Source organism: Vipera ursinii (genome assembly GCF_947247035.1).
Source record: "Vipera ursinii genome assembly, chromosome: 1".
Taxonomy (NCBI): Eukaryota; Metazoa; Chordata; class Lepidosauria; order Squamata; family Viperidae; genus Vipera; species Vipera ursinii.
In genome coordinates, this window is record NC_139512.1 from 275,482,956 (window position 1) to 275,509,298 (window position 26,343).

The following is a 26,343-nucleotide window of genomic DNA, read 5'->3' on the forward strand; positions in this document are numbered from 1 at the left end:
TGAGTTCTGATATTCCTGGAATAATAACACCCTTCCTTCTGATGTATTAACTCTACTACAATGTTTAATCGGTGTAAGGCACCATAATTCCAACAAATTGCAACAAAGTTTTATGAATGAGCTTCTTAGTAGCAGATACATATGCACACACCTGAAGCAAAGCAATGCTACTTGATCACTGTGTGCCAGTTAATTGTGCCTCTTTTGTACTTTTATAGGAGCCAAGATGCAAAGATTCAAATGAGTATTTTGATACTGGATATGAAAGCCTTTCTACGGACTTTCTTGCTCCTTCCCATTTCTCTGGTTCTCTGTGGTCCCCAAGCTCTGGCCAGATTTTGCCCCAAAGAAGTGAATCAGCTAATGCAATCAGCAATGACATCCTAAGGCAAAATATTTATGAAAATTTCATGCGAGAGCTTGACCTGAGCAGAACCAACATTGAGAACACAGACTCTTCTATGGAAACTGAAGACTCAAGCAGTGAGTCGCTCAGCTCCTTGGAGCAATTGGACCTGCTGTACGAGAAAGAACAAGGAGTCATTCGTAAAGCTGGGTGGCTTTTCTTCAGACCTCTTGTGACCCTACAGAAGGAGAAAAAACTTGAGCTAATAACCCGGAAGAAATGGAAACAGTACTGGGTAACATTAAAAGGTCAGCCATAGCTTGTGGTATTCATATTTTGTAATTGATTTCTAATGCATTTCAGCCTCTGTTGCAAAATTCTTTTGATCGTACTACATGAACACTTAACAGGCTTTATCCCATACACATTCAATTCATCGAAGTACAAATACTCTGTGATAGCAAAAGTGGCTGAATTATTTTCAACCACATTAAAGGGACACTTGCAACAAGTTTCTGCGTTTTCACAATCGGATCTCTTTTGTAGCTGAGCTGATTGGTTTCCTGCTCAGCTGCGAAGCAAGAGAAAACCCTTTAAAGTCTGTTTTGCAGTATTCATCCTAAAGCTTCAAGACAGGGAGTTTTTCATCCTGACTATCCCCAGTTGTCACCCTTGCAAAAGTCAAGGAGCTATGGGGTCTTGCCACCATTTTGCTATACTTTTTTTAGTTGGAATGACTTTTTTCCTTGCTACAAAAACAAAGGCAGTGAGGCAGAGACAAAGATGAGACCAAATCTGTCATCCATGGACTGGAGGCCAATTTTTATGATCCCCTCATTGGTCACTTAGAAGCAGTACTGATTAACTCATCAGCCCTAAGCACTTTCAGGAGTGTAGTGGTGAAGATGTTCCTTATGTGCCGTGAAAATGTTTCTAGGGAGTTGAAAGGTACAGCCAGATCTGAGTCCTCAACCTCCTATTGTAAAAGCTGCTAGTTCTACAGCTTTGGATGCTTCTAATGGAAAAAAGGCCAACTTAGTAAATGCTTGGCTATGTCCCCCCCTCTTTATGTCTAATTTTTAGAATTATCTCTGACAGTTGTCCATCAGTTAAATGGGAAAAAAGAAAATAGACTTACTTTCCTGTAAATGTAATATTAGTGAAAGATACTGAAATATACAGGTCATGAGTAATCAAGACTCATTGCACTGTAATTGCCTTTTGTGTCCAGGAATAGCATGAAGGGGGTATAACACAATGATGGACTGTGTTGCTGACATGCCTCCAGTGTTTCCCAAGACAGTCATATGCAGTTTGGGAATATCTGTTTCCATATAGTATGGGCCTTCAAATAATAAAAGCTTCCTTCCTTGTTTAAAGTTAAGTTGCCTGGTTGGCTTCAAAGTTATCCATTCTGACTTAAAAGCCTCATTTTTAGTTCATATGTGTAATGAGTAAGCTGGCAATGATTATGTAGCATTAAAAATGTATATCTTTGTGTATATTTGGTAATATCCTGTTGCAGCATCTGCTTCAAGGCTGGGATGAATTGGAAAAAGAATACGTTTGGACAAGATTTGCTTATGTTGAAACATTTAAGATATATTCTGCTCTATTCTGCATCTCTTTAAGTATGGGATGTAGAGAATGGTCAGCCAGGCCTACTGATAATTATAGAAATGAAAGAAATAACAAACTATTTTTCCAACTTTTTATTGAATTTTATAGTGCAAGAATAGATCAGATTTGTTTTTAGGAAATTTCAGCATATTTCTACAAAAGCTTCCCATATAAGACTCTTCTTAGATCTTATTTTATAGCTTGATGAACCTCAATATGAATTATGTGCAACCAAAATCTTTATTAAGAATCACAGTTTCACTGATACTTGTATGGGGGCTTAATGATAGTTCTTACTACTAAATCATGTCAGCCTCATAGATGAAGCAATCAAATTTCTGCAAATGTTAAAAGCAGGTTTTTTTGAAATTAACATAAAGTTAGAAATTTTGCAGAAATTGAAAAAAATATCTAGTAGATGTATAAATTATTTCACTACTTTATAAAGTGTTTTATGTAGCATTTGATCTGGCATTTGATAAAAATAAGCTTGTATAACATTCAAGTTTATTTCATTTACCGTAGTTGCAAATATTACTGATTATTTTATCAATTGTAAACTAAAATTATAATTTTAGGGATAATCATTGTATACTTAAAAGGGAACTCTGACAAGAACTTCACATTTTGATGCTTAAATATTTAATGTCTGATTTTCTGAATCTGAAGTACAGTGACACTACCTTCAATATCCATTTCTTCTGTTTTTAAAAATCATATCATTTCCATGCTTCTGCAAACTATAAGAAGCTTTTTTTTTACTCTTTATACGTCTGTGTGTCCATGTGTATCTGTGTGCAGTGTCAAGCTCTTGCAACCAAGCACCAGTGAATTAATGTATTAATGATGTAAAAGAGACTCATTTACTGGAAATGTGTGTATGTATGGTATATAGTACACAAGCTTCATGCTATTCTTAAAAAGTGTATGCTGTAGTGTTCTTCTGGTCTTTTCCTGACCAGTATTTAATTTATCAATGTCTGGAAAGATTGCAACCATCTAGTCAGCTGTTAAAGTAAGTTTATTGGTGTTCTGAGGCTTCTGTAGGCTTAAAGCACTACCAGCATTATTCCTTTAACACGGAAAGTTGTTAAATTGGTGCTGCTTAATTATTTTATCTGAGCAAGGGACTATGTTCCAGGCATCTTCTGATTGCAATCAGTATGTTATAATCTGATCTTGGGGAACAGGCTCATGAAAGATCATTGTGTTTCATCTGTGAATGAACCATTTTTGGTATTTATTCTTAAACAAAAAGAACCGCTCAGCAGCCTCAACTCTCACATCAAATGGCAAAAAATAAATCAAGCTGATGGATTGCTTCCATTTTCTCTTTTTTATTGGAGAGTTACTCTGCATTAATTTCTGTATTATTTGATACAAAATTAAATCTGTATTTCTGAGGATGTTGGTATAATTCAGGACTTCTTTTTTATTATGTGAAGGATGCACTCTGCTGTTTTATGAGACTTATGGGAAGAATTCCACGGAGCAAAATAATTCACCCAGATACGCTCTGTTTGGAGAAGACTGCATAGTGCAGTCTTGCCCAGAACACCCAAAGAAAGAGAATGTCTTCTGCCTCAGCAACTCTTTTGGAGATGTCTACTTATTCCAGGTATTTCCCTGTTATGTAATATCTTTGTTCATTATCAAACTATTAAATGTCCACGATACTGAGTTTATGTACTACAGATAGTCCTCAAGTTACGACAGTTCATTTAGTGACCATTCAAAGTTAGAGCAGCAGCACTGAAAAAAGGCACTTATGACAATTTTTCACAGTTACAACTTTTGCAGCATCCCCGTAGACTTGTGATCAAAATTCAGATGCTTGGCAACTCGTTCTTATTTATGACGGTTGCAGTGTCATTTGATTACTTTTTATGACTTTCTGAAATTTTGGGCTCGATTATGGTCATAAGTCAATGACTAACTATATTTACCTGTCTATTTATCTAATTTTCCCCCGCTACAACTGGTTGATTCCTGATGGGTTATAGTCAGTAATTTGCAATAAGATATTTATTGTATAATCATTCCAAAGTAAGCAATCAAAAAAAAAATCACAGGGTAGGATCAAAAGATAAAGCTCTAACCAGAAAAAACCAGAGGAAATAGATATTTAACACCAAATAGGCCTGGCTATGAACTGATAGCTTTCCATTCAAATTTCTGGTCCATACTTTTCCAACCTGAGCAATATTGAATTTGTGGATTTCTGCTCTAAACATTTTCACAAATCGCTGGGCAGGCTGGGAAATTCTAGGAGTTGGTCACATAAGAATTAAGAGAAAGAAGTTAGTTATCTTGTAAAGAAAGAAGTCTTTTAATTAAAGAATTCTTATATGATCTAATGCTATGAATTTGAACCAAATTACTTGTGCATACTTATGAGCAACTTGCTTATGGTTGATAGCTTTTGGAGAATATATTTTATAGGAAAGGTATCCCTTCAATGGGTGTAAACAAGAAGAAATAATTTTTGAAATAATGGTTCTACTCATGTTTGTTACATGTACAAATTAGTTTCATAGTAGTCCTGTGCATACGTAGATAGTTTGTTTTTGAATCTCAGCAACAAGGAAGCGCAACTTACATTGTGTTCATTGATAATTACTTCTAACCAACTTAATTAAATTCTAGTCAGGATTCATCCTTAAACATAAATTTATTTTTGAGATTAAATATGGAGGTAAGTTAGAATATAGAAATTAGACACACATCAGATGTTGTAGAAATTCATTCAGAGGTTTTTAAGCTGTACTTCTTTATATCCTGTGTTGGAAGAAAAGTCTTCCTCATGGTTCCATCCAAGCTGGGAATAAACATGGCGACTGCTTTAGGAAGAAGTACGGTATGTAGTTTATTGAAGAGATGAGCCAGACAGGAATATGGTCTGGCAGAAAAAAGGACTGAGCACATGTAGGGAGAGGGTTTTTATACCCACTTGAGTCTTTTGTTTGGAGTGATTTCCTGTTCGTGTTTGAGGCTATTTCCTGTGTCATGAACTTTTGACCTGTGTCTGAGTGTGCCTTTCTAGTATTCTGATGGTGATAGGTTAATCCTATTACGTTCAAAGGTCATGTTCTGCTTCCTTGGGGCTGGGCTGATGACTCTTTGGATGGGGTATGTAGATTTTAGGTCTTTGTCTTCTTAATCTCCCAGCTCCCTGGATTTACATCTGCATCTCTATAGAGCTGGTCCCTGCTTGGGGGAAGGAGACCTGGGGCTATTAAGAAAACTGGGCATGCTTTCCTGCCTCTTCAAGATCCTTTGAGGAGATATATTTTCCTGCCCTTTTAATATTTCCTTCTCTGGGGGGCTGGCTTTCCACACCTGGTTTGATGAGCATATTTTGAGATAGAACATAATGGTTTTTTCAGAAAATTGAGATTCTGCAATAGCAGAATTTGTTTGTTTATTGGACTTATATACCGCCCTTCTCCCGTAGGACTCAGGGCGGTTCACAAGGTATTTAAAATAACAATACAAATTACAAAAGTTAAGAGCAATTAAAATAATTAATTTGTAATAGGCATAAAAGTTGGTGGAAATCTTGCTTTTGAATGCAGTAGAAAAAATTTTTTACATCTTCTGTAGGAAAATTGTTATAGTATTATAGTATTTTTTTACTATATTGGCCTAATATTTTCATTTAATCCTACTTTTATCAGTCAAAAATGCATTGCCTGAAAATAAGAGTACATAAAGTAGCATTGTTGTATTGAATTAAATCTGCCCTTCTTGTAATTGGCAAGAGAACACGTCTTCTGATATAGATACTTTAGTTTTCTTTGTTCCACAGATAAGCTGCTGGAAGTGCCAAATGAAGGCTACCTCAGAGTTAAAAGAAATAAGTTAAAACCAATAGGAAGTTAACTAAGTTAGTGTAAGGCAAGCACAATGATGGGAAGAAAACAGGTTGACTGAATTGCAATGTTTCTAATGTTGTAATGACTGCACTCTTCTTTACAATCAACCCTATGCAGCCCCTGCATTTTCCTACACAAAAAGCATTTTAGGCTTTTAACACATTACAGAGAATTTAGGAGGTGGCATAAACTGCTATTGGACAGTCACAGAAGTTGTCTTCCTGCTTCTTCATTTGCAATTATTTTCAGTACAATTTCCATTCAACTGTATTTTTTAAAATTAAGCTAATGGTAGGTTATGTAATTGCCATCCTTGCAGTCAAGCATCCTGTGATGAATTCAACCTTTTATACAGAGTTCTTCCTTTTTAGATAAAGCCTAAGAATTATTAGTAATGACAGTTGCCAGTTTTTCCAAGGCAGAATTAGTATAGAAGAAGCCTTTCATTGTTTCAAGGGGAAAATTGCATGCTGTCATCACGGAATTGATCTCATACTGTTGTCCATTGGTTGTGAAACTTGGCAAGTTGCATTTTAGCATTCTGTTTAATTTTTTTTAACCCTTTTTTTTAGGCTACAAGCCAGACTGACCTGGAAAACTGGGTTACCGCAATACATTCTGCTTCCGCTTCTCTCTTTGCAAAAAAACTTGGGAAGGAAGATACAGTCAGATTGCTGAAAAATCAAACTAAAGCCCTCAACCAGAAGATTGACATGGACAGCAAGATGAAAAAGATGGCTGAGCTCCAACTCTTGATTGTTAGTGATCCTAAAAACAGGAAAGCAATTGAAAACCAGGTACTCTGATGTTGATTAACCTCCACACATTACCATTGCAAAATGTGGCTTCTTTAAGTAAGCCATTTGTTAATATTTTTAGGCTAGAAAGCAAGCATTTTGAAGACAGTATGTTGCAGATTAGGAAATCACTGTTGCAGTAGAATTGACTGAACATATATGTTTAAGGAAGCTATCATGGGTAACTGTTCTTGGCATCCACTACTTGCACATATGGAAGTAGTTATTTCTGTAGATTTCTGAAAGTGATACATGAAGATATTCACATTCTCCTGTGTAAATTGGAAGAATCAACACAAAATCCTGCTGCTATCTGAACTATTGCCACCAGACATATTACACCCTCTGCTCCAAAGGGCTTCTGAAAAAGTTCTGTCTTCATTGCTTTCCTAAATCATAATTGGGAAGGGGGCATTTTAACCTCGGGAGCAAGCTGTTTCCAAGCAAGGGAGATAGGATTGAGAAGGGCTGTTTCTGGACTACTCTAACTTTCTGGAGGGTCCCCAACATGTTATCTTGATCTTTACAGATGAGGTACATATTTTACCTGGAACAGATATTCCTGAAGTTACTAAAGCTCTTTATAGGAAATAGCTAGCAATTGAATTGAGGTTGGAGTCTTGGTGGCAGTGGCGTAGCGTGGGTTGTCAGCACCCGGGGCAAGGCAACCGGAAGTGGAAATAGAGGGGCGGGCGGGCGGTGACGTCACGGCACCGCCGAAAAGACACGCCCCGCAGCAGCGTAGACTTTCCAAGAAGAGTCGCGCGCATGCGGGATGCTTCCGGGTCCCTCTCGAGGGCGGCTGGGCGGGGCTCCGACCTGCAAGAGCCGCTGCATTCAAGCTCGCACGTGAGCCCCGCTAAATAAAGCCACGCATGTGCATGAAGCTAGGCCGGCCGGCCGGCAGGTCCATCTTCGCTCAGCCAAGCCTGCCGGGGCGCCTGCGGGGCGCTTGCGGTTGGCCTGAGCCTGGGCGGAGAGTTGGGCGCTTCTATTTATTTTATTCAGTTTATGTGGCCGCCTCTCTCACCTGCCGGACTCGTTTCGCTTTGCAAGAAAGAGCAGCTTGAGAGCGGAGCCAAGCCAACTCTGTGCAGCCCTTGGGGCTCCCTGAGCAGCTCAGTGCGAGCGCGCCCCCCCCAGATGTTGCGCCCGGTGCGGCTGGCCCCCCCTGCACCCCCCACGCTACGCCACTGCTTGGTGGTAACCCAATACAGTTCCTACAATATTTGTGTTATTCTACTGTATTGGTTCGCACCAGTCAGCAGGCATCCAGTTGCATTTTATGTCATTGCAGCTTCCCAGTTCTCTTTAAGGGCAGCCTCATGTAAAGGAAATTGTGGTAATCCAAATGTGAGATGATCAAGATAGGAGCTCCACTTCCTAAAACTTCTTGGTTCAGGAAAGGCTTCAACTAGCATATCAGCTAGAGGCTGAGTAACATTAATTGTACCTGGCAGGAGAATCCCAGGTTGCTCATCTGACCTTCGGATGTAGCGCTGTCTCACCCAGAGCTAAAGATGAACCAAGAAGGCTTCTGCAAAAGAGCCACACCATTATACCGTGAATCACTGCAAGCCTATTTTAACCCTCACAGTTTCCAAGCATCCAGCCAAGATTTTCGTGAAGCTCCTGTTTGATGTGGAGTGAACCAACTTTCCAGAGTGGATAGATAATAAAGAAAGTGGTGGGAAGGGCCAGGTTCTGAGATACCTCACATTGGGACGTCTAAGGGTTCAATCTGTTTTCTCCCACTCACAGTAATTGGAATGGCTGACTCAGAAAGAAACGGTACTACTGTAAAACAGGGTCTCTCATCCCAAGTGTACTGAAGACAATTTCTAGAGGACCCTTAAAACTATTGAGAGTTTAATAGAAGAGACAGCAAATCACCTTAGGCTAAATTTAAATACAAATGCCACACGTATTGTATCATACAGTAAACATAAAAATAATTGTTATCTAATCCAACTGTCTTGTTTTGCCAATATCAGTAAGCTTAATGGATGCCTCACAACCAGATTGTTATACTTGGGTTTCCCAGCAACAGGTATTAAGGAGCTTAATATCTTTGATGTCAGATTAAAGCTCTTAATAGTGTTATTACGTTTGCCTAAGTTTCTTTTAAACCATTCAAGTTGGCAGACGTTCTATAGTTTAATTATGCATTAAAATTCGACAGCGGGTGAGAGCTGACACTCAGGAATGCTGCTGATTTATTTTGAAATCCTTTAGGCTAAAATATTTTCCCCCATTTTGAAATACTTTAGTATGCTTTTCAGGAAGAAGTAAAACATACCATTTCAGTCCTTAGATTTACATGAGCATATTCTCACATTCACTCTTTTTTATTAATTATGGCTCAGTTAGAAAAGCTTATTGGGTCATTATTTTATACTCTCATTTTGAGTATATATATTTTCAAGCAGTGTCAGGGCCAAGACTGATTTTAAAGTGCACGGGCACGCCCACAGGCATGGGCACAAGAACAGGGCCTCGAACCTGTGGGCCGTGGCCCATTACTGGGCAGTGGCCTATTCACAACAGGGCCGCGTGAGTAGCTGGCTGGTGTGTGTGCACGCACAGCCCCAGTCGTGTGGGTTGCAGGTGCTTGAAGCCCCACTAATGAGCATTGCGGGCGCTTGGGGCCTCACTCATGTGAGCATCAGCTTGCGGTCCCACTCGCGTGAGCACTCTGAACCTCGCACAACCATCTTGGGAGCTCACAGCCCCACTCGTGCAAGCGTCACGGGTGCTCTCAGCCTCACTCGCACAAGCAACAGGTGTTCATGCACACGCACAGGCGCAAGCCTGCTCCTCCCACAAAACCATCCTCTCTTTCTCCTCTCTGGTCCACCAACCAAAAGGTTGGGGAACTCTGCACAAGAAGATCCTGATGTAGAAGCATCTGGATTCAGGCAATTTAAGCAGAATTTCCTTCTGGAAGTCAAGAAAAATCTGCCCCAGTGACTTGGAGACTCAGAAAGCAGTTCAGTTTCTAATCACAATTGGCAAATTGCACAGTGAAATCAAAAATGTTTTACCGGCTTAACCAGCTGCCATTATAAATTGGGACCAGAGCTCCTGCATAAAGAGACAATATGTATAAACTTAGATACTGTATAATGGCCCTTGGTTAAGCAAAGGGTTTTTAATTTCACTGTGCAATTTGCCAATTGTGATGAGAAACTGAACTGCTTTCTGAGTCTCCAAGTCACTGGGGCAAATTTTTCTTGACTTCCAGAAGGAAGTTCTGCTTAAATTGCCTGAATCCAGATGCTTCTGCATCAGAGTCTTCTTGTGTATGTAGTTCTGGGTGTGCCCTTGCACCTTAAAATAAACCTTGGCCCTCACATCCCTGCAGCATTCTTGGCAGCATTTTCAGCCCTTGCCTAGGGCAGAGAAATAATGATTGGCCAAAGGTTGCCTAGCTGGATTGGTGCTGACATAGGGTTAGAATTCAGTCTTCTAGTTTCCAGCCTAGTATCTTTAAACATTGCACCAAATTTGGTGTCGTCCAATTTACCTACTTCATTTCTGAAATCTTATGGGGTGTTCAACCTTCCCTTGCTTGCCTTGCTGCTGCTTTCATGCTCACCTAAAAACAAGGAGGCTTTAAAGGAGCCAGTGGCATGTTGGCAAGAACATTCTTGGTGTTTTTGTAATTTTGGTGATCTAGATAGAATATACACTCTCATTATTTAACATTAGTTTTGGATATAAGAAAATATTGCAATAAGGTCTGGGGCTGCAGTCTAAAAAAAAAAAAGAGCCTTGGTGGAGCAGTGGGCTAATGCCTCCTTAAGTAACACCAGCTGCCTGCAATTAGTGCAGGTTCGCATCCCACCAGGCTCAAGGTTGACTCAGCCTTCCATCCTTCCGAGGTAGGTAAAATGAGGACCCAGATTGTTGGGGGCAATTAAGCTGACTTTGTAATAATGCCACTTGGGGTGTGTGTGAAAGCCCTAATAAGCAGGCATATACATAGAATGAAGGCTACTGCTAAGCTTTTAAGCCGCCCTGAGTCTTCCGAGAAGGGCGGGATATAAATGGAATTAAAATAAATAAAAAATAAATAAATAAATAAAAACTTGCTTACTAGGGAGTAAACCTCATTGAGTCTTATTTCTGAATCAGTATCCATAGCAGAGTAAATAACTTCATTTTTGGCTGAGAAGCTGAAGGATGTATGGGATATAATGGAGATGACCCCAGAGCAATAACAGTCAGAATTTTTGTTGCTTTTTTGTATAGATGTGGGTTAACATAATAAATATTCACCAATTCCCCCATAATAAATGCTAAATGTTAATGGTATGATCTTTGAATACTGCCTGTGATTTCTTTCCCTCATACATCTCTCTCTTTTTTAATGTGAAATTCACAAAAGAAAAAAAGTGTTTTTTCAAAGCAGTTACACAAGAGATTTTTCCAACTGAAGACACTTTATAGTTTCTTTAAAATTCCATTTCTGCTTGTTATCAAATATATCTCCTATAAATATTCATTGGCTTGGTTATGAAGTATTTGTAACATTCTAGAACCTATTATTTTCTCTCTTGGACTTAGTTGTATATATAATTGTGAGGTTATACGGAATGCTTGTGCTACATACTTCTATGATTCGAATGTTAGTGAATGGGTAGATTGCAACGCTATGACCAAAATCTTTCCTGCATGATCCTGAAATGAAGATCACTTCAAAAAGGAATTCAGTTTTAAATGGGAGAAAAATCTAAACAGAGGGCAATTTTAGAGGAATCTAGTAAACGCTTCTTGTGTCAATAGTTTCATGCTGAAGTCCAGAGATACTTAAACAGCACAGTTTTCTGAAGACAGTGCAACTTTACAAAGGCTTCCTGAAGAAAGTGCAGTCTTCAGAAAAAACTGTTGTCTTTATAAAGCTCTGCTGTCTTTCTGAAGGCTTCCCCAAGGTAGCACAGCATTCCAAGGGCTCAGGGAGCCCCATGTAGGAAAAGTTAACTGGAGAAACTGGTTCAAAAAGGTGATAGCAAAGGCAATGAGCTGCTTCTCCCTCTGCCATGGTGGCTGGGCCTCAAAGGTGAAAGAAGACAGCTGGGTGAACAAATGCTTACTGGAGGTTGCTGGGGCTTCATGGACACCGTGGCTTCACATTATTTCATTGGGATAAGGGTAGCCTGTTGGCCTCTGGTCTGAAAAGGAGATGGCAGAGGCAGCAAGGCACTTCTGCTTTGGCCACGGCAGCTGGGCACAAAAATGGGTGCAGGGAATTAGGAGAGAAGGCAACTGGGCAAACAAATGTTTGATTGGGCAGGCTGGGGTGGGTGAGGCTTCCCCCGGGTATGGCAGACAGCTCCAGATGCAGTTCCTGAGTTGCTTGTCACTCTGCAATATGCCATTATGTGGTGTCTTGCTTTACGACCGCAATGACTGCAACAGCAATCCCAGTCCCAATTGTGGTTGTAAGTCAAGAACTACCTGTATTAGAGAAGATGATAAGTTGCTCCAATTATTTGTATCTGTCATGATGAAGGGGAAATAATTTATTTATTTATACATACATGAATACATGCATACATACATACATACATACATACATATAACATTTTTATTTTCTTTTAATTATTGTCTCTTTTTTAGTTTGTTACATTTTTCTTAGTTTATATGTATTTTTTTACCTTTGTAATGGTAAACATTATTAAAATTAGTACAAACATGATTCTGGGGTACAATTACTTATTGGAAATAAAAAATCTCTAGGATTTTACTTATCGTTGACTTTTCCTATGTTCTAGGATCTCTTTCTACTCCCTTCCCTTGATTTTGTGTGTCTCACATTGTAACATTGATCTCAGTTCTAGGAGAGATAAAGACAGGAAAAATAAATTAGAAAGATGAAGATAAAGAACCTGATGAAGTAAAGGTAGTCCTCAACTTACGAGCACAATTGAGCCAAAAATTTCTGTCGTTAAGTGAGACATTTGTTAAGTGAGTTTTGCCTCATTTAATGACTTTTCTTGCTATGGTTGTTAAGTGAATGACTGCAGTTGATAAGTTAGTAACCTGGTTGTTAAGTAAATCAGCTTCCCCATTGACTTTGCTGGTCAGGAGGTTGTAAAAGGGGATATGAGCCAGTTGCCAAGCATCTGATTTTTGATCACATGATTCTGGGGATGCTACAAAGGTTGTGATTCTGAAAAACGGTCATAAGTCACAGTTTTTAGTGCTGTTGTAACTTTGAACATTCACTAAACAAACTGTTGTTAAGTTGAGGATTACCTGTACAGCCTTTTAATATGTTCAGATGAAAATGCAGAGGCTCAACTAGACAGAGCATGTGGTGAGCCTAGTGGATTACTACTTTGCTCACTATTTCATGTTAAGCTGGAGATCTAAAGGGAAGCCAAAGTTGCATTTGGTTGAATACAAGCAAATCTGAGCTACCACTGTAGTAGGGCCCTAAGTAGTATAGGGAAGTCTTCTCACATTCTGGTCTGTGTGATCATAACTCAATTGCACTCTAACGTGTGAAAGAACAGGCCAAGGCTGCAATTATGGTCCAGTTTTCTAACAAATTGAAGGTTATCTGCATACAGTATTTGGTTGCACATCAGAACAAAGGTCACGAATGTCATAAAAGTATATAAGAAAGATTTCAAGAAAAGTCCTGAAACTCTCTTACTTAGTGAAAATCTAAGGAACTAATCTCAGTTTATAACTCTGATACAAGAAATCTATCAGTTGTAGCTTTATATTTTCTGAGTTTTAAAAGGACTAGCTGGTTTAGCTGGCCTTTTAGCTGAGAATAGTAAATATTCTTCAGAGTGAGTATTAAAAACAGCTAGTTGCCACCTCTGTACCAAAAAGGTAATAGAGGCATTACCTCCTCCCCCTCCCCCCTCCCAATAGTAATTTTTATAATTGTCTTGAATCCACCCTTTAAAGGCAGAGACTGGGGAAGACAAACTGGAGGAGCAGTAGGGCTGTTGCATTTCTATATATTTTCCTCTTGCAGTTCCAGGTTTCTTTTGACACAGCTTCAGTTTTCATAAGTATTTGGAACACAATTTGACTGAATGTGTTTTGAAAAGGATAAACTAATAAACTTTTATGTTGTTCCAGATGTAAATAACTTGGGACCAAGATGCAGAGTTATTTCATTTCCACAATTGTCCTCTAATACTTCATATATGTTCCTAAACAGATTCAGCAATGGGAGCAGAATCTGGAAAAATTTAACATGGACCTTTTCAAAATGCGCTGTTACTTAGCCAGTCTGCAAGGTGGAGAACTTCCAAATCCGAAGAGTCTTCTGGCTGCTGCCAGTCGTCCTTCGAAAATGGCCCTTGGGAGACTTGGCATCTTCTCAGTCTCATCATTTCACGCCCTGGTAAGATGGAAGGAGAGTAATAGAGAAGTCATATCTTTTCGGTCCCATTTGGTGGCATTACTTCAGAAAGGGGACTGGGGCCCTTGCCAACCCTGTATGACCTAGAGCAGTGATGGCAAACCTTTTAGAGACAGAGTGCCCAAACTGCAACCCAAAACTCACTTATGTATCATCGGGTGCCGGGTGGGTGTGGCCCATTGGCTGGGTGTGGCCAATTGGCTGGGCGTGGCCCATTAGGTGGGTGAGGCTGCAGTGGTAACAGGAGACTGGGTGGGACTAAAAAGTTCAATCAATCAATTCCAACTTTGCAAGATCTTTTTTTTCACGCAAGAAGTTTAAATGGATTGATTGATTGATTGATTGAACCTTTTTTTTTTTTGCACGTGGCAGCGGAGGCCTAAAGCGAAAAGGTTTTATAAAACCCATCTGAGGGTCTAGGACTGGGGCGACAGCGTGCATGCCCACAGAGACGGCTCTGCGTTCTGCCTGTGGCACCCGTGCCATAGGTTCGCCACCACGGACCTAGAGAGTGGCCAAAACTAGCCAGGGAAAGGCAATCTTGCAAGTAAAATATGGTCCTGTGTCATATAGGGCTATATAAGTGAATTTTATCTGGAAGTCTACTGGGAGCAAATGCAGCTTATAAAATATTGTAATATTACAAAGGCAGACTGAAGCACAGCTGTTACTGCCCACGTTCCTACCTTCTGAACTAGCTTCTGCTTCTGGGTGGGGTTTGAATTCAGTCCCATTTAGGGGTGCATTGCAGAAATAGGGCTGAGAAGCGTCTAGAGCATGAGTGATTATGAGCAGAATATATTGCTGTACAACCAGTAAAGAGCACAATATATTGCTGTACAAGGACCCTCTTGGCTGTGACCTATTCAGGCAGGAGCCCTGAGACCAGGAAGACATCCAAATTGCACCCAGAGCAATCTCCGCATACAGCTATGGGTGGAAAACCTATAGAACTGGAATCTGGTTTGGGGGGGTATGCAGGTCAGAGTTGTCTTCTCAAGGTTGAATCAGAGCCTGTTTTTTGGCTATGCAATCATCCCCTCTCCCACCATAGCCTCCAGACTGGGGTAACACAGAGAACTACCATTGGCTGGCCTGGGACAGAGATATATAACTCTCATGCTGATGAAATTCTCTCCCATGCTAAGAGAAGAGCTTTTGGGAAACTCAGTTGCCATATTTATTCTAAAAGACAGCAGAACTGCCGTCTCTCAAGAACTTGCATTCCTTCTATTATTTCTTTTCTCATTATCTGCTCCAGTAAAGGCAAGTGTAAGGGATGCGGTGGCTCAGTGGGTTAGGACGCTGAGCTTGTCGATCAGAAGGTTGGCAGTTTGGCGGGTCGAATCCCGAGTGCCGCGTAACAGCGTGAGCGCCTGTTACTCATCCCAGCTTCTGCCAACCTAGCAGTTCGAAAGCACGTAAAAATGCAAGTAGAAAAATAGGGACCACTACGGTGGGAAGGTAACAGCGTTCCGTGCGCCTTTGGCGTCTAGTCATGCCGGCCACATGACCACGGAGACGTCCTCAGACAAGCGCTGGCTCTTCGGCTTTGAAACGGAGATGAGATGAGATGAAACGACTAGCACGCATGTGCGGGGGAACCTTTACCTTTACCTAAAAGCAAGTGTTATAATCGAGGCCATCGCAACAGTGAAGATAAAGTCATTTTGGGACTTATCTTTTATCTCGTACTTCATGTGACTCATTTTGATTACTGTCTTGTTTTCCGAGAAGAGAGATGAAGAAATCCACAGTTCAGTGCTTGCATATGACTTTCCCTTCTATTCCTTGCCATTCCTGTTCTCCCCTTTCCCCCAAATTAGATCTGCTCCAGGGACGAGGCAGCTCTCAGAAAGAGAAAATGGTCTCTGTCACAGAGAGTGTGGAGCAAGAAGGGTTTCTTCTCCTCCCTGAAAGGACTGGATACCCTTGCGAGAAAGGCAAAGGAGAAGAGACCTTCTATAACCCAGGTAGTTCTCACTTGATTCCTATCGTTGAACATTTAGAAGTATTAGCAATCATTCCAAAGTCTGTTGATGCTCTGCCGGTGACACAAAGACTACATAACTTAAATTTTATGGTGTACTGAACCTTCTCAAATAGAACCATGCAGAAAATCAATAGATTTACAATTGCACATTATGCAAAGCCAGTGTTTTATAGACTATGATCTTTTGACCAAGTCAGAACCAGTATTGCAGATGAGCAATATTGATTTGCCAAGTCTGTTCTTGGAGTTTCTTCCCTTTTATATTTACTACCATTTGCGTTGGATTGCTTGGAGAAAATAGAAAAAATTGCCAGTCCCCGGGGACAGCAACTCATTCTATTGACCAGCTAGAAAGTTGTTGGTGATATTACTGAGGGAAATTGCTGAAGAGGCAGGGCCAATTTTAAATCTGGGGTTTAAAACAAACCATGTTTGGTTAATGTATTGATCTGTTTGTGTGACAGTGTAAACTACATTAAACTAAAGCATAGTACAGCGTGCAAGCCCAGTGACAGGATACAACATTTATAAGCGTCAGTGCCAGTTTCCCCATTAAGTTTATTTGTGATATCAGATATATATAGGGTGGCTTGTCGATCAGAAGGTTGGCAGTTTGGTGGGTCGAATCCTGAGTGCCGCGTAACAAAGTGAGCACTTGTCCCAGCTTCTGCCAACCTAGCAGTTCAAAAGCATGTAAAAATGCAAGTAGAAAAATAGGGACCACTACGGTGGGAAGGTAACAACATTCCGTGCGCCTTTGGCGTCTAGTCATGCCGGCCACATGACCACGGAGACGTCCTCGGACAAGCACTGGCTCTTCGGCTTTGAAACGGAGATGAGCACCGCCCCCTAGAGTTGGAAACGACTAGCACGCATGTGCGGGGGAACCTTTACCTTTAAGAATATTTATTATATTAAGTGATTTCATAGGCAATTTAAAAAGGAAGAATATAGGGAAAATGTAGCAAATATAAATAAGTGTAGCTACATGCATCGTGTCATGAAAAAATCCAACTGGGGAAAAAATACCATAACAGTAAACTTCTTGGCGAATCAAACACATCAAAATTGATTAGTGTGTTTTCAGTCAAGATATAAACATATTGTAGCCATCCAAGATAGAGGACATATTGTAGTAACCAATTGCATAACTGAAAAGGATAAGAGTGGCCAAAAATATTGTGAGACCTGGGTGGTTTGCATGATAGTTATTTAAAAAGTCACAAGTACATGAATCAGTTAGAAGCCCTAAGCCCAGGTCTATATCTTAAGATATTTAGAAAGATACTAAAGTGCTGTCAGAAATTTATCAGGAAATAACAACTCTATCATCTTTGGTTGCCTCTCACATGTTCCTTATCAAAAACGTAGTTCTTGAAGAACATGAGAAAAGGAAATGCAGTGGTCTGTTATCAGTAGATCATATTTTTTTGTGGAATAATCATTTAGTGGAAATATACTTCATATGAACTTAGCTCTCAGCGTTTACCAGAATTGTGACAAATCTTGATTAGTACCAATAATAGGCTTCCTCCCATTCAAATTCCCAAAATCAGAGAAGGTAGAATACAGAATTTTGAGCTTAACTATTTCCAAATGTGGTTACAGCCTGGAAATCTTACATGGGTGCCACTAAATGTTAGTCATGCAAAAAAAGCTGCCAGCATTGAATTATCTTGAAAATGGAACTACATCTTCTTGAAGTGGACTTTTCAAGAACAGGATAGGAAGAATAATGACGCTTTTGAACTTTGCTGCTGGAAAAGACTCGTGAGCCAAAGAAACAAACAAATGGATCATCAAACAAATCAACCAAGAGTTTTCATTCTAGGGACAAATGACCAGCCTCAAAATTATGAAACTTCAGACACATTTTGCAAAGATTTAGCTCTCTAGGGAAGGTTCTGATACTGGGAAAAGGTTGAAGGAAAGGACAAGAAGAGGATGATCAGCAACAAGATACATGGACTCAGTTACAGTGGCATGGAGTGCCTTATTGAAAGAACTGAAACACCAAGTTAATTATAGATTGTCATTGAGAAAATCTATGTACTATCAAATTGTTTTCAACTCCAAATGTCTATGTGTGTGTATGTGTGTATGTGTATACACAACACACACACACACACACACACACACACACACACACACAGTTATTTGGAGTTGAAAGAAAAGAAACCTTCACCAACATATTGCATATAAACAGAAAACAAAAATCAGATAATGAAATATTAAATCAGATAATGAAATATTTGCTAGCAAACAAGCAAGCTCTAAAAGCATTAAGGACACCACAGTAAAAATATTGAAGTTAAATATTGAAGAATAACTTCTTTGGGTATTAGCATAATCAATTAAGCTTATGTCTAACCGATAACCAAAAATTTTCAGTTACTGAATTAATACTTTAATGGCAATCAAAAATGGGCTTATCCTTTTTGTAATTTACTAGATTAAAACAGAAGAACTAATTCTTATATTCTCATTTCACAGAAATAGCCTGTTTTTTCATTGTTTTAAGACCATTTGGAATACTATTATTCACATTATCTTTGATGTCCTTATTTTTAATTAAACAAAGAAATGACATACATTTAAATCTTGGTCGTCATAATGTACAGATATGCCTCGCTTAGTGAATTCCTTGGACAGTGACCATTGGCAATTATGGTGATGAAAAGGTAACTATCACTAATGCTGGCACCTACAACCTTCACATACCTATAAAGCAAAGGGATGCTGAAGTAAGATTGTAAGCACAGTCACAATTTCACTTAGTGACCACTTTGCTTCGTGTCCCAAATGTGGTTGCTAAATGAGGACTATCTATATTTTTAAATTCACCTTTTCACCCATGCAAATAAAGCATAATGTTTGAAATCCAGTTCAGGAGGAGTCTTATTCAAGGGACTCCTACCACACATTTACCTCACCCCCCTCACCGCCTCCACTTAAGCATACAGGTTGCTATTCCAGTTGTCTCTGTGCCAAATTCAGATCTACGACTACCTCTTCATGAAACAGCCAGTACCCATTGCTAAGTAGCAGGTAGATACTTTGGGGTGAACCAACGTGTACTTTTACATTATTTGGGGGTTTATTGCCTTTTTTGCAAGTGAAACAGCAATGCTATGTAATGTTTGCATTATGTTAATTTATGTTTTCTTTAATTAGATTTTTGACTCAACTGGAGGGCATGGAATTCCTGGAACACAGCTACCTCAGTATTGCAGTAATTCTGCTGAGGTAATATAATAAAATGCAACAAATTTAATTTAACTTCCACTTGCTTAATGTGTTTGCAGATGTTATAAATATATGACAAACAAGCAGGTTGGATGGGCTTCCTTACTTGCTTTGAGTCGTAAGTGGGGGTGGGGGCGGGAAATACTTTATCTTTTCTATACAAGCTTCTATAGCACGCTCTTAAATAAATTATTGCATATCTTGCCACTCACAGTATTGTCACACTAATTTGTCCCATTAACAATGCTCAACAATTATGGACAGCCACTTGTCTGAAATGGCCTGGGATCTCCTGCTCGAGTAGAAGGGTTGGACTAAGAGAACTCCAAGATCCCTCCCAACTCTGTTATTCTATGTTCTATGTTTTTCATTTACAGAAATGAGATCCCTATGCTGGGATAGGAGTATTCAATTTTTTAAAAAAAAAAATCTCCGTGGATTGAATATCGGCCAGCTACATTCAATCAGTAAAACATGTGATTCATTTAATACAGTTAATGAATCATATATCCCAAATTACTGGGCAGTAGTTGTAGGTTGTATACTTTTGTTCATATATAGTATAATCCTTTTATTTTCTAATATAATTATAGTATGCAACTTTCATAGACCACAAACATGAAACATGTCTTGTTCATTTTTATTTAAAGTCATAGCTGTCTAAAAGATCCTAATGTCAAGCCCTTGGGCTTGTAAACCAGAAAATAGAGAAGATAATATATTCTGTGGATTTATTTTCTTGGCCAACTCCTAAAGTTTGGATGATAGTGGGTGACACCAGAGCTTCCCCAAACAACTATAACTTCTTTTCACGAGCCACTTCGTTGTACTAGAAGCATTTAAATCAGTGGATACTGACTCCTCCCACCGATCTCATTTTCCATTACAGTTCCAAAGAAGGGCTGGTTTGGAGCACTTGGACTCCCAGTCTTTAGAGTAGTGAAGCCTTGGGAAAGTAAGAGGGCAGATGGGTAGCTTTGGGAAAAAAGGAGCCCGACTGACCTTTCAGATCAAAGCAAATATTGTTGCTTGAAAACTTAGTAAGTAAATGCTTCAATGATATCATAAACCAGTAGTTGACAACTTTTTCTTCTATGATTTCCTGGATTCTCTTGCAAAATCTCAAAAATCTTGTAAGAAATTTGGGGCTTTAAAGTATCAATTTAAACATAAAAAAATTAAATGAGGTCCTTTTTAAGAGCGTGCCTAGTTACTTGATGGTACCATGTTACTGATGTAATAAGTTGGTATCTGGTCCACCATTTTATTTTAAGCTTGGCTTGAGTGCGGGGGTTCTTAACCTATGGTCCACGGCCCAGTACCCAGCCATGGCCTCTTGGCCACCGGACGCCGGGAATAGCTGGCAAGCACTCCCAACTCACAGCTCCACCGCATGGGCACTAGCAGCCCCATTTGTGCATGCACGGGGACGTTGGCACCACCACTACCGTCATGCGGGCGCTAGCAGGTTGTTTGTGCATCCACGCGGGTGCCAGTGCGCACACTATAGGTGTGCACAACTTCCTTGCACATGTTCACACGTGTTAGTGCCCCTTCTGCGTGCCCCCATTTGCGCATGCATGTGCGGAGCCACACACACGCACATTTCGCTGCTGCTCCCTTTCCGTACGGGCCGGCAACCTGGAAAGGTTAGGAAGCTCTACCTTAGAGACCTTCCCCTCCCTTAAGACTAGAAATATTCTTCACATACCTCTGTGTCCAGTGCTTTGGTTCTATTAAACTACTTTGAAAAAATAAAATTACCTGTTGATACTATATAGTATTTTTAAAAAAATCTGTCCTTGAAAGTAAATAGAAGTCCTCTATATTTGAACTTCTAGTACTGTGAGATATGATGGTATTGGTTTATGCATGATGCACAAATGTGCATTTAAAGTGGCCCCGCTGAAAGTACCTTTGCTGTTACATGCTTGCTTGCTTGCTTGGTCTTGCTTCTAAGGACAGTAGGAAAATACATCAATTGTGAGAATGCCATGATGCGAAGCCAAATTTGTGGCACTTGCTTCCATGAATTAGCCCCAGTCTTATGTCTACTACATAGAATAAGCTGTGGCATTCCAGCTGTAAAAGTACTTAAATGGTTTAAATAACTGTTTCTAGAGAAGCTGCTGCACTGCTTCATAATGCCTCATTCACTTACTCAAAGAAATGATTAATTGTGGCATGCTAACCCACTCGCCATTTTCTGATGGGTTTACTGAAGCACACAGGTTTTCTGAGGTGTTTCACATAAAAACGGAGACAAAGACAGGAAAGTTATGAAGAAACCAGCTGCTTTTCAAGCAAAATGTCGTGCACATTACAGCCTTGGCATAAGTTGCTGGAAAACTCAGTGTGTTGTCAGAACTCTGTGGCAATAAATGAATGAAGTATTGTGATATTAGTTACAGAGCAGACCAAACTGAGAGGAGAAATCTAGCCACTTAGTTTTAAAGTTGGAAAATATAAATTGATCTTGAAATTGATCAGCCTTTTTTTTTCTTTTAAAAATTGTATGGAATTTTATTTCCATCACATTTTTTTTTTTAAAAAAGAAGCATTTCTAATTTGGCAAACCTAAAACTATTTGTGCAGATATTTTATGACTGTTAAAGAGAGTTACTTTGGTATAGTGCAGGGGTAGGCAACCTTGGCTCTTTTATGACTCGTGGACTTCAACTTCCAGAATTCCTGAGCCAGCATGGCTCAGCATGGAAACCTCTCTCTTTCCCCTCAGCATGGCTGGCTCAGGAATTCTGGGAGTTGAAGTCCACGAGTCAGAGCCAAGGTTGCCTACCCCTGGTATCAGCTTAGAAACGGGGAGTTCTAGTTTCACCTTGGGGACAAAGCAAACTGGGTGATTTTAGGCCAGTTACTTTCTGTAAGCCCTAGAACCTCTTCTGAAAAACCTTGCCAAGAAAACTGCAGGTAGTCTCTGAGAATCAGACACAATTGAACGAAAGGGGAAAAAAACGTTACGAATGTTAGGCAAGGAAAATAGGCTTAAGGCAAACCTTCTGTTGCATTTCATATCTTAGTATTGCAAAGATTAACTCAGTTTAAAGATGGGAACAAACATGCCTCTGAGAGGTCCTTGGTGGTCTCTGAGCTTGATTGTTTTCTTGCAGACGTTTCATTATTCAAACTAGGTAATACCATAGTGCTAGTCAAGTCACTAGAACTGATGATATTTAGTTTGGGTAATGAAACGTCTTCAAGAAAACAACATGCTCCGAGACCACCAAGGATCCTTTATTTAAACCCTGAGTTACAAATATCCTCCTTTATTGAAACATGTTTGTAAAGTATAAAGCTACGGTATTAGACATAGGTTAACTGTGTAAATACAATGAGTAAACAGTATTTTGGTTTTTTTGTTTTTCATTAAAATGTGTCCTGTCTTTGCTTTTTATGCCTACATTGCAAATATGGACAAATTATTTTTATAAGCACAGTTTTTCCTATATTTCATTTTTCAGATTTCTAGCTGAGGGGAAATAAGCTACCATTTTCATTCTTTTAGAATGTGATCTTTGTTAATTATTTCTTTCTATATTGCCTCTGTGGAAGAGGATCTTTAAGAAAGTTTGTTGCCTTCTGCTCCTAAAAGAAAAATGAGATTCAAATATAACAAAACCTTTTGGATATTAAAATAATAATTAAAATAATAAAGCTTAATTGAAATGCTTTGAACATAAGTATCTTTGATGTTCTGAAAATGAATGGGTTGAGGTTTAAGCAAAAATTACAGTTACATAGTCTGAAGCTGATCTCTGATGGAAAAATTGCTGGGATCTACTTTTGTATGTAGCTTTTCTCTTATGTCTTTTAATATAGAGGAGACATTTTCTGGTGTTCTTACCATGATTGTGGTCTAAATGTGGAAGGTTTGACATTGGTTGCTGATTTTTTAATACGAAGAAAATAAATAAAAATTGCATTCATTAATAAGACTCAAAGGTGCTTTTTCAAGAAGCAATTGGCCTTTCTTTGCTTTTCCTTGAAGATATTTCACTTGTCATCCAAGAAGCTTCTTCAGAACTGAATTGAAGATTCTTGGATGAGAAGCGAAACGTCTTCAAGGAAAAATAAAGTTAGTCCAGTTGCCTCTTGAAAAAGCACCTTTGGGACAACCATGACCTGGATGACTGAAATTCTCCATAGACATTCATTAGTGAGGTTTTGCTGACTTTTGCTGAGTTTTTAATATGAAGGAATTAAAAAGAAATGTAAATTCATGTGGGTACACATTGTATTCTACATGTCTGTATGAGTGAAACTGAGCTATACTGCCCTCTGTTGGTGAACGTTCTGAATGAAACTTTAACCTAATCAAGTTTTATGTTTCAAATCTAACAGTCAGCAGAATTAACATTCTCTAAAAAAGTCATATCTGCTAATGATTATTTAAGAAAAAAGGGACAGAGGTGGGACATGATGTTTGGTAGGAATAGCAATGAAAGCTATGTTGTTGTTTTTTCATTCCATTCCATCTTATTAAAAGTCTTCGTTTTTATTGATTTGAAAACATTTTAAAATATTGATGCAAAAACATTGACAGGAAAGTTTGCTACAAATACCTCATTTTCAATTACCTTTTTATCGAATCTATAAACTAAAGACATGATCTGATGTGATTTTTAATACTTTATTAGACAGCTAAACCCTTGCTATATGTTTTTTTTCCTTCTCAGCAGAAAGTAGATGAATTTCTAAACGTTTACTACTCAGCTCCAGAAAATGCTTCAAAAGAAAATATCTGGGATATACAGTCATTGGTTCGGTACCCTGATGGCGAAGGAATAATGTTAACCCTAAAGCCAAATCACAAAATAAATGATGTGTTGACTTTGGCATGTGAGGTACTTTGTTCCATATCTTAATATTATCATGTAGTTACACTTATTTCCCTTAAGTGGACAATGAAGTAAGTAAGCAAAATAAAAGTAATTAAAAATGTAAGTATCTTCAAAAAGTATTTGGTAACTAACTAGTTTTGATGTAGAGAAAATAAACTTCTAATTAATTAACCATCATGCTCCAATTGAATCTAGGTGGCTCAAAAAAAAACAACAACAAAACTAGCTATATGCAATCCAGATAAAATAAACAATGAATAAGATGATAAAACTGGCCTGTAGCAACATATTGCAACCACCTTGTCCTAAAACCTGGGAGAAAAGCATTCACTTTGTTCCAGTGTCCCAGAGATAGTTTTCCTGATAATAATCTAGCTTTTAAGACCCAGAGTGGGTTTTTAAACTCAGTTTTTACCACTTGCGCTTTCTATTTTGAAAGAAAAAACAGGCAAGTGTAAGATATCATAGATAACCACTAGGTGGCATGAGAGTCCCAGAGACAAGTGGAAAAGTTTTGTGAAAGGAAATTGCCTTAAAAAAAAGGAGCACATCAGTAATTATTTGTATAACGTACCTTACTTAAGGCACTATTGATCTTTAACCAGCATGTTAACTATAATGACTTTTTGAGGTTGTTCTTTGAAATAGCATGAGAAGTGGTAGTGGGAATTTTAAAAATGCTCTTTATCCTTTCTGTTTGCAGAAGAGTTCCATAGAGCAAACCTCCTTTCATGTACAGAATGAAAATATATTCTATGCATCAGTGTTTATCATAGAGTTTACACTTAAGTGTTTCACAATTCCAGAGGAGGTTGAAAATAAAAATGTAGGAAGAGCCAACCAGAGCAAAAACATGTTTCTCTTGACATTCAATCAATCAGTCATTTAATACCAATCATTCAATCATGGGTCTGTATTATGGAGTAGAATTAGCCGTCTGTGAAATCGGTAGAAGCTAAGAACTGCCAATATAAACTGGACAAGATTTATCTTACCACTTGCTGATTTTTCTGTATAAGAAATAGTATTAGAAACTAAAAGCAACAGAATTACACTGATACGTAAACTATGATTTATTTATGAAGGTGCCTATTATTATTTTAGAAAGTGACATGTTCAAGACTGAAGGAAGATGTATATCTGTATCTGCTGTGATAAATATTTGTATAAATAGTTCCTAAATGTTAGGGTTTTTTTTCATCCTTTAGATTAAGCAGATGGAGCCAAGACATTATGGTTTACAAGTTAGAAGGTTTATAGGTGAAAATACTGAACAGTGTATCCCCGAAATGTATGAATATATTCAAGACCAGGTAAGTGCACAGGATCAAAGCATGCAGTTTCTTGATCAGAATCCTTATTTGAGGACTTACAATTTTTTGTTCTTACACAAAACATGACAAACTTTGCAGGGTTGTGTAGATGGACAGAACAGGTAGAATATTTTTTTGAGCTGTCCACCTTAGAATAAGAGACATCTAAGGAGTATAACTTGTCAGGGACTGTATAATCTCTCACTCCAAGAAATGAAATGCTCCAAACACTTCTTAATGGAGCAGTCCTCTTGTAGCCAAAATGGAATTAGGCACAAATAACTGATCTCTGACATGGAGAAAAATATTAGAATCCTGGTCTTTCAAGGTTGACTCAGCCTTCCATCCTTCCGAGATAGGTAAAATGAGGACCCAGATTGTTGGGGGCAATAAGCTGACTTTGTAATAATGCCGCTTGGGGTGTGTGTGTGTGAAAGCCCTAATAAGCAGGCATATACATAGAATGAAGGCTACTGCTAAGTTTGTAAGCCGCCCTGAGTCTTCGGAGAAGGGCGGGATATAAATGAAATTAAAATAAAAAATAAAAAATAAATGTTGGCTGCAGGTGAATGGTTGAAATAACCATCTCCAACTTGGTGAGATTCCAGTGTGTTGCGCTATGCTGGAAGAGAATGAGCAAAAAAAACAACAACAACCTAACATATATTGGCTGAGCAGATTGGAATGTAATTATCATATCAATCTGGATATGTAAAACTTAGCCCTGGTTGAACTTGGTGTAAAAGAACAGGTTGCTAGAAATTAGATGCGAGTTGTTTTTAGGCACATCCTTTTTCGTCTGGAAAACTACACATAGTCTTTATTTGGCATTGCAAAGGCTGTACTGAATATTTTTTTAATTGGCTGTGGGAAGAAAATAAACAGGATGGGGACCAGAATAAAA

General features: G+C 38.8%; 1 protein-coding gene across 2 annotated transcripts in view; it reads left to right on the top strand.

Moving 5' to 3' along the window:
- TIAM2 (TIAM Rac1 associated GEF 2) overlaps positions 1-26,343 on the top strand; it is an 83,818-nt gene that overhangs the window by 7,500 nt on the left and 49,975 nt on the right. Inside the window, exons 3-10 of one of the 2 annotated variants that reach the window (XM_083348115.1) lie at positions 219-654; positions 3,412-3,584; positions 6,414-6,638; positions 13,825-14,010; positions 15,855-16,001; positions 19,196-19,267; positions 23,962-24,129; positions 25,335-25,439. In XM_083348115.1, the coding sequence (XP_083204241.1) occupies positions 219-654; positions 3,412-3,584; positions 6,414-6,638; positions 13,825-14,010; positions 15,855-16,001; positions 19,196-19,267; positions 23,962-24,129; positions 25,335-25,439 (1,512 nt within the window). The remainder of the gene's footprint in view (positions 1-218; positions 655-3,411; positions 3,585-6,413; positions 6,639-13,824; positions 14,011-15,854; positions 16,002-19,195; positions 19,268-23,961; positions 24,130-25,334; positions 25,440-26,343) is intronic. The other variant, XM_083348116.1, reaches the window with a different exon arrangement.